This window comes from Mustela lutreola, chromosome 4, assembly GCF_030435805.1.
Source record: "Mustela lutreola isolate mMusLut2 chromosome 4, mMusLut2.pri, whole genome shotgun sequence".
In the NCBI taxonomy this organism is placed as follows: domain Eukaryota; kingdom Metazoa; phylum Chordata; class Mammalia; order Carnivora; family Mustelidae; genus Mustela; species Mustela lutreola.
Window position 1 is genome coordinate 78553034 of NC_081293.1, and position 11133 is coordinate 78564166.

Genomic DNA, 11133 nt, shown 5'->3' on the forward strand with positions numbered 1-11133 from the left:
GCTACAGTAGTCCTTCCTCCCCCAGCAAGGTCATGAATGAGGAAGCACTTTGGAAAAGACAAATCGATCCCATCATGAATCCTGTAGTCACCTGTGGGCATGTGGCCTTGGACAGTGCTCTTGGGGCTCCTGAGTCCAATCCCCCTAAGGTCTCCCCTAATGGGTCATTGTACCCAGCCTACCGTAAGATCCCTGGGCCCTGTCTTCTGCTCTGACCTGGTCTCCTGTTTCCAGGTTTCTGAGAATTTCTGAACCATCTGGAAGAGGTTCAGGACCTGTTCTCCCTTCTGGAAAGGTAAAGAATCTGCCCCCTTCTCCCCTGGGTGGGCCTTCCTGAGTCTACGGTGTGACCCCTGGGCTGCAGGGAACAGCCTCTGGGGCTGTTTGTGGGGACTGGGAGGAGGGGTACAGACTGTGACCAAAGCCCCGGGCTGAGGGACAGCAGGAACATTGGCAAATTGACAAAGGCAACAAAGGCAAATTGACAAAGGTCTGTCTCTAGCATGGTGAGCGGGTAGCAATGTCAGGCCTGGGAGGGCAGAGGGATGACAGAGCTACAGGGCTAGTGGTGGAGAGGGGATGTGGTCCTGCTACTTGTGTCCCTCCTTACCTGTCCTCAAGGGCCCTTTGTGACCAGACCACAGCTCTGTGATGTGGGCATGGGGCTTGTGTCTGCATGGACACACCCAGGGCTCAGTTGTCAGAGGGCAGCCGTGCGATTGGACATTAAAACTTTTTAGAGGGAAGAGATGGAGAATTATCTCTTCCCTCAGGAATTCCTTACTGATGGTTGGCTGAGCCCCAGTCCCACTCGCTGGGCAGTTAATGCCAACTTTGCCTTTGTGTGTGGACTAGGGCTTTTCGTCTTCTTACACTCCTTTTATTTCCAGCCTGATCCATCCTCAGCACGAGGCAAGAAACACAGGAAGAGCAGGAAGGTAAGGAACCCTCATCCCAGACCCAGCATACCTGTAACTCGATCATCTTTTCTATTATTCTTTCCACTTTTCCGAGTCACTGGAGAGACTCACAAAATGGGAAAGAATAGAATGGGTATTCTCAGGAGAGAGAAGACCACCATCCATCCAAGACTAGCCAGACCAGGCAAGGGTTAGAGGGACATGAGGATTTCTCCCTGAAGATCTCCAGCCGGAGTCCGGTTGTGGTGGTGCTGGGGGCGGGGGGGTGGGGTCTAGGGCAGCATCCCAAACACAGTGACAGGTGGCCAAGGACCGGAGGTTAAGAGCTGCCTCTCTAGCGGAAGTCAGGCCCCTGAGCACTGGGTCATCTGCTGCTGGGGTGGGGGCCCCAGCCTCCCTGTTTTCTCCTATCTCTGTACCAAGTGGAGCCACAAAGAAGGAGCAACACAAGCAAGAAAAATCAGACCGTGAAAGGTGAGTGTCCGCCATTCACCACTGCGTGCCCCAGTTACACTTTGCCTCCCGCTCTGAAGGCCCAGTCTTACTGTCTCCAGGACACTAGGGCCTGAGCCCATCCCTCAGGAAACAGAGCCCTGGGTGGGGTTTGGGGGCTCTGAGGAGGGAGAGTGAACCTGGAGGCTTCCCAGATTCTGCACCAGAATGAAGCCCTGAGGGGCTGGAACCGGTATCCCTCACCAGGCGCCCCAGGGCCTGGACTGGGGTCAGGACCTCCCGCTCCCACTGTGGACAAGCTGTTCAACTCTGCTTAGATTCCTCTGGAGGCTACAGTAGTCCTTCCTCCCCCAGCAAGGTCATGAATGAGGAAGCACTTTGGAAAAGACAAATCGATCCCATCATGAATCCTGTAGTCACCTGTGGGCATGTGGCCTTGGACAGTGCTCTTGGGGCTCCTGAGTCCAATCCCCCTAAGGTCTCCCCTAATGGGTCATTGTACCCAGCCTACCGTAAGATCCCTGGGCCCTGTCTTCTGCTCTGACCTGGTCTCCTGTTTCCAGGTTTCTGAGAATTTCTGAACCATCTGGAAGAGGTTCAGGACCTGTTCTCCCTTCTGGAAAGGTAAAGAATCTGCCCCCTTCTCCCCTGGGTGGGCCTTCCTGAGTCTACGGTGTGACCCCTGGGCTGCAGAGAATAGCCTCTGGGGCTGTTTGTGGGGACCGGGAGGAGGGGTACAGACTGTGACCAAAGCCCCGGGCTGAGGGACAGCAGGAACATTGGCAAATTGACAAAGGCAACAAAGGCAAATTGACAAAGGTCTGTCTCTAGCATGGTGAGCGGGTAGCAATGTCAGGCCTGGGAGGGCAGAGGGATGACAGAGCTACAGGGCTAGCGGTGGAGAGGGGATGTGGTCCTGCTACTTGTGTCCCTCCTTACCTGTCCTCAAGGGCCCTTTGTGACCAGACCACAGCTCTGTGATGTGGGCATGGGGCTTGTGTCTGCATGGACACACCCAGGGCTCAGTTGCCAGAGGGCAGCCATGTAATCGGTCCCTAACTCTCAGGGCTCAGTTACCTGAGGGTAGCAATGCGATTGGACATTAAAACTTTTTAGAGGGAAGAGATGGAGAATTATCTCTTCCCTCAGGAATTCCTTACTGATGGTTGGCTGAGCCCCAGTCCCACTCGCTGGGCAGTTAATGCCAACTTTGCCTTTGTGTGTGGACTAGGGCTTTTCGTCTTCTTACACTCTTATTTCCAGCCTGATCCATCCTCAGCACGAGGCAAGAAACACAGGAAGAGCAGGAAGGTAAGGAACCCTCATCCCAGACCCAGCAGACTGTAACTCGATCATCTTTTCTATTATTCTTTCCACTTTTCCGAGTCACTGGAGAGACTCACAAAATGGGAAAGAATAGAATGGGTATTCTCAGGAAAGAGAAGACCACCATCCATTCAAGACAAGCCAGACCAGGCAAGGGTTAGAGGGACATGAGGATTTCTCCCTGAAGATCTCCAGCCGGAGTCCGGTTGTGGTGGTGGGGGGGGTGGGGTCTAGGGCAGCATCCCAAACACAGTGACAGGTGGCCAAGGACCGGAGGTTAAGAGCCGCCTCTCTAGCGGAAGTCAGGCCCCTGAGCACTGGGTCATCTGCTGCTGGGGTGGGGGCCCCAGCCTCCCTGTTTTCTCCTATCTCTGTACCAAGTGGAGCCACAAAGGAGGAGCAACACAAGCAAGAAAAATCAGACCGTGAAAGGTGAGTGTCCGCCATTCACCACTGCGTGCCCCAGTTACACTTTGCCTCCCGCTCTGAAGGCCCAGTCTTACTGTCTCCAGGACACTAGGGCCTGAGCCCATCCCTCAGGAAACAGAGCCCTGGGTGGGGTTTGGGGGCTCTGAGGAGGGAGAGTGAACCTGGAGGCTTCCCAGATTCTGCACCAGAATGAAGCCCTGAGGGGCTGGAACCGGTATCCCTCACCAGGCGCCCCAGGGCCTGGACTGGGGTCAGGACCTCCCGCTCCCACTGTGGACAAGCTGTTCAACTCTGCTTAGATTCCTCTGGAGGCTACAGTAGTCCTTCCTCCCCCAGCAAGGTCATGAATGAGGAAGCACTTTGGAAAAGACAAATCGATCCCATCATGAATCCTGTAGTCACCTGTGGGCATGTGGCCTTGGACAGTGCTCTTGGGGCTCCTGAGTCCAATCCCCCTAAGGTCTCCCCTAATGGGTCATTGTACCCAGCCTACCGTAAGATCCCTGGGCCCTGTCTTCTGCTCTGACCTGGTCTCCTGTTTCCAGGTTTCTGAGAATTTCTGAACCATCTGGAAGAGGTTCAGGACCTGTTCTCCCTTCTGGAAAGGTAAAGAATCTGCCCCCTTCTCCCCTGGGTGGGCCTTCCTGAGTCTACGGTGTGACCCCTGGGCTGCAGGGAACAGCCTCTGGGGCTGTTTGTGGGGACTGGGAGGAGGGGTACAGACTGTGACCAAAGCCCCGGGCTGAGGGACAGCAGGAACATTGGCAAATTGACAAAGGCAACAAAGGCAAATTGACAAAGGTCTGTCTCTAGCATGGTGAGCGGGTAGCAATGTCAGGCCTGGGAGGGCAGAGGGATGACAGAGCTACAGGGCTAGTGGTGGAGAGGGGATGTGGTCCTGCTACTTGTGTCCCTCCTTACCTGTCCTCAAGGGCCCTTTGTGACCAGACCACAGCTCTGTGATGTGGGCATGGGGCTTGTGTCTGCATGGACACACCCAGGGCTCAGTTGTCAGAGGGCAGCCGTGCGATTGGACATTAAAACTTTTTAGAGGGAAGAGATGGAGAATTATCTCTTCCCTCAGGAATTCCTTACTGATGGTTGGCTGAGCCCCAGTCCCACTCGCTGGGCAGTTAATGCCAACTTTGCCTTTGTGTGTGGACTAGGGCTTTTCGTCTTCTTACACTCCTATTTCCAGCCTGATCCATCATCAGCATGAGGTAAGAAACACAGAAAGAGCAGGAAGGTAAGGAACCCTCATCCCAGACCCAGCAGACTGTAACTCGATCATCTTTTCTATTATTCTTTCCACTTTTCCGAGTCACTGGAGAGACTCACAAAATGGGAAAGAATAGAATGGGTATTCTCAGGAAAGAGAAGACCACCATCCATTCAAGACAAGCCAGACCAGGCAAGGGTTAGAGGGACATGAGGATTTCTCCCTGAAGATCTCCAGCCGGAGTCCGGTTGTGGTGGTGGGGGGGGTGGGGTCTAGGGCAGCATCCCAAACACAGTGACAGGTGGCCAAGCACCGGAGGTTAAGAGCTGCCTCTCTAGCGGAAGTCAGGCCCCTGAGTACTGGGTCATCTGCTGCTGGGGTGGGGGCCCCAGCCTCCCTGTTTTCTCCTATCTCTGTACCAAGTGGAGCCACAAAGAAGGAGCAACACAAGCAAGAAAAATCAGACCGTGAAAGGTGAGTGTCCGCCATTCACCACTGCGTGCCCCAGTTACACTTTGCCTCCCGCTCTGAAGGCCCAGTCTTACTGTCTCCAGGACACTAGGGCCTGAGCCCATCCCTCAGGAAACAGAGCCCTGGGTGGGGTTTGGGGGCTCTGAGGAGGGAGAGTGAACCTGGAGGCTTCCCAGATTCTGCACCAGAATGAAGCCCTGAGGGGCTGGAACCGGTATCCCTCACCAGGCGCCCCAGGGCCTGGACTGGGGTCAGGACCTCCCGCTCCCACTGTGGACAAGCTGTTCAACTCTGCTTAGATTCCTCTGGAGGCTACAGTAGTCCTTCCTCCCCCAGCAAGGTCATGAATGAGGAAGCACTTTGGAAAAGACAAATCGATCCCATCATGAATCCTTTAGTCACCTGTGGGCATGTGGCCTTGGACAGTGCTCTTGGGGCTCCTGAGTCCAATCCCCCTAAGGTCTCCCCTAATGGGTCATTGTATCCAGCCTACCGTAAGATCCCTGGGCCCTGTCTTCTGCTCTGACCTGGTCTCCTGTTTCCAGGTTTCTGAGAATTTCTGAACCATCTGGAAGAGGTTCAGGACCTGTTCTCCCTTCTGGAAAGGTAAAGAATCTGCCCCCTTCTCCCCTGGGTGGGCCTTCCTGAGTCTACGGTGTGACCCCTGGGCTGAAGGAACAGCCTCTGGGGCTGTTTTCGGGGTCTGGGAGGAGCCGTGGGGACAGACTGTGACCAAAGACCTGGGCTGAGGGACAGCAGGAGCACTGTGATGTGGGGGTGGTGCGTGGAGGGCTCTGGGGGCCACTCCCGACCCAACTGCTACAGTGGCAGCTCATGCCTCCTGTCTCCCACAGCCACCTGGAGAGGCTCTCTGACCAGGGTGGCTTTCACCAGTTCTTACATCAAGCAGCCCCTGAGTAGGTGCACCAAGGTGTGCCAGTTGGAGCCCATCAGCCATGCAGGGAGCCTCTGGAAGATGCTACTCCCGCTCTCGTGCCATCACCTGCCTTAACTCCAGTGATGGGATCCCCTCGGCCTCTGGCCTCCACCCTGTTAGCAGGACCAATGACCTCCTCAATTTCCATTGCTTCACACTCCTTCCTGACTTCTTCCTGGCTAGGAGAGCCTTTCTCCCCCGGGATGGCTTTCCACACCAGCCACTTGCTCTTCCCCCTTCCCCACCATGTCTCTCTCTTTCAGAGACCTCTCCTGAGCCTCTGATAGCCTCCTTGGCCCCAGAGTGGGGGGCAAGTCACACTCTCCCTCAGTGTGACTCAAGGGCACCCCTGCCATGCGTCATCCCACAGAGCTCTGCTCTACACATGCCTTGGTCAGCTGACAGGTCAACTTCTCCTGTCCCAGCCATCTCAGGCCTGGGCCGCTCACACTGCTCCATTCCGGCCCTGTCCTGGTGGCAGGCAGCTGCCAATGCCTGGAACCTGTCCACTTCAACACGCTTGGAGTCCTATCAAGTGCCTCTGTCCCATGGCCCACCAGTCGCCTTGTTCTGGGGAGACCCCACACATAGGAAGAGACTAGGATCCCCCTCTTCCATCAGCCTGGACATCCAGAAGCTTATGGAATTACTCATTGCCAAGAGAAAAGAACTGAGGTCTTGGAGGGAGAAGGACAAGAAAGAAAGGTCAAAATACCAGTTGACCTCTTCCTGTGAGAATGTTCAAGTCCCCAGGTGATGGGCAGGACACCATGGGCCGCCCGTCCTTCTGGAGCATGAGGGGCAAAGCAAAACAGCTGCTTGGTCCTGAGAAGCCCCCACATCCCAAGATTCCAAGAGACAATTTAGAGCAGAAATGCCTCTAGCTCTTCTGGGGTCTCCCCTTTCTGCACAGCGAGTCCCTGGAGGCCACTATCAGGGTGACCGATCCCCCACTGGAGTTCCCGTCTGTCATATTCAATGAGCTCTCTCATGCCCTGCCACTCCAGATTCAGGGCAACATGGCTCCATGCCTCTCCCTGACCCAAGACTTAAATGACCCTTTGGCACAGCCCCAACCCTTGACCCTGAGATTGTCCCATACCCTGCCCCTTCCTCCATCTCAGCCCCAACCCCTCCCTTTGACTCAGCCCCAGCCCCTCCCTCTGTATCAGTCCATGCCCCAGCCCCTCCGACTCAGCCCCAGCCCCTCCCACTGGACCCCAACCCTTGACCCTGAGATTGTCCCATACCCTGCCCCTTCCTCCATCTCAGCCCCAACCCCTCCCTCTGACTCAGCCCCAACCCCTCCCTCTGGATCAGTCCCAGCTCCCACCTCTAACTGAGCCCCAGATGCAGGTAGGCCTTACACCCTCTGTCCCAGTTGGAAGCTCCTCTCTTCCACCCGAGATGTGGAAGTATGAGGTGTCTTGCCCTATAGCCCAGAAGACACTGTCTTACATGCCAACTACTTTTCAAAACCTGGAATGTTGAAAAGATCTCAGCAAGTCTTTACCCAAGGTCCTCCTGGCCTTCTGCAGGGTGAGGGCCATGGGTCAGTCTCTATCCTTCCTGGAGAATTGATCGACTCTGAGCTCTGGGAGCAACCGGATTGACACCTTTGGAAGAGGCTCATGAAGCAAGGAAGGGGCCCATCCTGCAGGATCCAGCTATCCCTAGAGATACAGCCTCACCAAGAGTTCCAGAAGGTGCCCCAGGCGCACAGCTGGCACAGTCCCAAGGCTGAGTCTGAGTCTACGAATGGAAGCTGCCAGGCCACACAGAAGACTGGGTCCAGGTACTCAGGAAGGACCGTGCCAGGAAAAAGAGTGGGCATGGATTCAAGGTCCAGTGCAGGGAGGATCCAGAAAGATCTACACAAGGGCTCAGCGAGCTCTCCAGAGAAGGCTCCAGGAAGAAATCTTGAGGTGTCAGACACAGACATGAAGCCCTCCACAAGCAGTACAGATGAGAAGCACCTAGAGAAGGACCTGAGAGCCCATTTCAGAAAGTTGGGGCAGTTCAGAGAGGGTCAGATGCCTTTGGATGTTCATCTTTCCAGGCTTTCTGGCCACCATGCCTCGGACCTTCCTGGAAAGCCGAGCCCTCCTACGACTTTTCCATCCTCAGTCCATATGCTCAGCGGATGCTAAAAGCACATATCAAAAGGCTCAGGGTGAAGCACCGTTGGGGCCTCCCCCTCAAGGTTCTCAACACTATAAACCTCTTCAAGTTGAAGAAGGGCTTCCTCTTCTTCCAGTCCTTCCCTTCCCGCTCAGCCACCTGCATATCCAAGGCTGGCTTAGGCACCAAGTTCGTGGGAAATCCTTCTCAGTCCTATCAAGGAGAGGTGATGAAAGAGTCTTATCCCACCTGGGGGGGGGGTCCCCTTGGTGCTCCCCAGCTTACATGTGAGGAAATCCAGCAGGCTCTGGAAGGGAACTCACCTGGGGGTGGCCCTCTAGCTGGACAGGGGCCCAGGCCACCTTCTCGGACCTTCACATACAGCTTTGTGGGCAGAATCTGGCACAATGAGACTGCCTCTAAAATACTTATGAACAGCAACTTGGAGTCAAGTCCAAGTCCAGCAATGGCCACAAAGGAGCTAAGGAGGGTGAATGGGGGTCTGGCCTCATGGGACATGACCATGCCAGAGCTCAACTTAGAGCCCCAGAATCTGAGTGCCAAAGAGCCTGGGGAGGTGGGGGAGTTCAAGGAGGCCCCTGCCTGGGGAGTCACCTTAGAATCCTGTGTGCTGGCCAACAACCAAGGCCTCCGTGGCAAGCTGAGAAGTTCAGGGTCTTCAGGGAAAAGTGACAGTCCCTTGCAATGTACAAAGTTGGTCCCCTGAGACCTCGAAGAGCTACACCTTGAGGCACGGCGCAGGGGATCGGAGTCCCAGAAGTTGGAGTCAGGGAACCGGCCTCGTGAAGCCACCCCCGCCGTGCTCCTTCAAGACTGTGAAACTGGGGTCCTTCTTCAAGACTGTGTGATGGAGAGTCTCCTTCAAGAGTGTCAGTCCAACATGTTCCTCGCTGCTGACATTTTGGCTTCTCAGGGATCTCTGTCTAGCTTCCAGAGCAGGTCCAGTGAAGACACATTTACTTCCGAGGTGCTGCATGGCAAAACCCGTGACCAGAGCCCCCACAGGCAGCTAGGACCCCTGGGACTGCAGCATCAGTGTAAGAGCCTGAGCAGGGCATGTGTCCCCTGTGAGAGGAGAGTGAGCTCCAGGAGGTCCCCCTCGAGAGAGCCTGCCAAAGAGTCGTCAGAAATGAAGCTCCTCTAGATCACTGAAGTGAGACGTCCAGTCCAGGGCAAGGAGTCAGGAGAGGCCTCGGGAAGCAAGGCCTGTGAGATCTTGCTGAAGAAGGAGAAGGCGCCTCTGGAAAACTATTCAGGAGAAGGATGACGCACTTGCTCCAGTGGTTCTTTCCCAGTAGAGGCAGAGGACTGGAAGATTCCCTTCAAAAGGGCAAGGCTTCATCATCCCTGGCAGGTCAGCCATGGACAGCACTTCTGCGGAGGCTCAGGTGGTCGTGAGGGCTGTTGGGCGTATTGTAGAGGAGAAAATGTTGCCTTACCAGGGACTCAGGGTCCTGGAGGTCGGCTGGTGCAAAAAGGATCTCCAGGCTTCGGCAGACCCCGATGTCTGCTACCACAGGGTTCTCTCCTACCAAGAGCAGAGGAGAGTCATGAGGGAGACAGCAAGTCCACAGGGCACCCCCAGGGGCCACAACTATACCAACAAGACTGAGTGGATCGGGTGGCCCTTCCCCACCAGGGTGCCAGAGTGCCCGAGCAGACCCTGCCAGAATGAGGTCCCTGGTGCTGGGTCCTTCAGGCCCTACCCTGCAGGCCCATTGACCCAGGCAGTTCACCTGGCCAACCAGTGTGTGCTTCTCATGCCTTTCCCAGCAGGACAACTTTCTTCCAAGAAAAAACACAAACGGTGCAGATAAAAACTTTTTTTCCTCACGTTAGTACATCATCTACGGTCTAATGGCTTCTTCATACCACAGTTACTTAGCTTCCCCAAAATAATTTTATTTTTTTTTTCCCTCATGAGTGGCACTGGCCTCTGTGTGTGGCACTGGCCTCTGTGTGTGCCCTGCTGCATTGGGAGGGAAGGATCAGGGTCTGCTCTCCCTGAGGACGTGTTTTGGCTTCCAGAATGAATGGGGCCTTGGAGGACGGTTTATCTCGGGGGTCCACCCTGCTCCCTTCCTCCCTCTCCTTCAGTTTCCATGAAAAGGTGAACAAGACCCAGACCAGGACCTCGCTCTACACATCCTTTCCTGCTTTCCCTCCACCTGGAGCTTGTGTGGCTTTAGGGAGGGTTTGCCAAGGCAGAAATCCTGCGTAGGCTTTAGGAAGATGGAATCCTAGGTCAGAGTGGGGCCCGCAGTTGGGAGACACAAGGCTGGCCTTGAGGGCAGAGGTGAGAAATCCTGCCCCACCCCCCACAGTCTCCTGCAGCGAGTAGAGGAGGGCCACCCCAGGAGCCTTCTCACCCCAGGGAGTCCCATCTTAGCTCCCTCAGCCTCTGTTCTCACACAGAGTTGCAAGGCACAAACTTGAACCTGGTGTTGAGGGTGTGTGGGGCCTGCCACAGAAATCACCAGGGACCCACATTCCCAGACCCAGGGCACTGAAGGGGCCTGACCACCAGCACCCTCTTCCCCTCTTGGGGGATTGAGGGAGTGTGGCTGTGGGCAGGGGTCCCTATACTTAGGGTGGGATGCCAGGAAGGAGGTCAAGTGACAGAGTGTGCCCATGCCTGATATGAGGACTGAAGACCCTTGGTTTCCCACTGCCACCTATGGGCCCAGAGGGGAGAAGTTAGAGGTCCTGCGGGGACAGTCTACGCCCCACTGCAGCTGCCAATTCCAGGGGTGGGGGGGTTGGGGGAGTGGTGTGGGGGTTGTACAGAAGCCACGCAAGCTACTACACAAACTGCCAGGTGCCCAGAGGCAGCAAGGCCTTCAGGCAGAGAAGTTAATTTCTGCATAATCTGATAAGCTTGTAGGACTGGGGGCTCCAGACGGACTTGTGGTCTGTGACCTTTATGTACACGTGTGGCCCAAGGATGGCTCCCAGGGGACTGGTGGGTACTCAGGCCAAGGGAGTGGCCTGGCTCCTGGTCTTGGTTACCCTAGAGCCCGGAGGGGCAGGAGGCCCTCAGATGGGGCTTCTCCCATCCCTGGCTGGAAGGGATGTGTCCAGAAGGAGGGTGGAGTCTAGGAGAGCCCCGCAACCCCCGCGTGTCCTCTCCCTACCCAACATTGTCCTCCAGGGTCCCCCACACACCGCTCTGATGGAGACCCATACAGAGATCCAACACAGAGACAGTGCACAGAGAACTCTAACAGAGACCTCTG

The 11133-nt window shown here is 55.7% G+C and overlaps 1 protein-coding gene across 1 annotated transcript; it reads left to right on the forward strand.

Annotated features, from left to right (window-relative positions):
- Positions 1 to 1150: 1150 nt before the first annotated feature.
- LOC131830141 (uncharacterized) lies at positions 1151 to 10781 on the forward strand. Its single transcript, XM_059172517.1, has 7 exons — positions 1151 to 1394; positions 1937 to 3131; positions 3674 to 3734; positions 4327 to 4821; positions 5364 to 5424; positions 5673 to 8594; positions 9196 to 10781. The coding sequence occupies exons 6-7, from the start codon at positions 7899 to 7901 to the stop codon at positions 9712 to 9714; spliced, it is 1215 nt and encodes a 404-aa protein (XP_059028500.1). The 5' UTR covers positions 1151 to 1394; positions 1937 to 3131; positions 3674 to 3734; positions 4327 to 4821; positions 5364 to 5424; positions 5673 to 7898; the 3' UTR covers positions 9715 to 10781.
- The last annotated feature ends 352 nt before the right edge of the window (positions 10782 to 11133 follow it).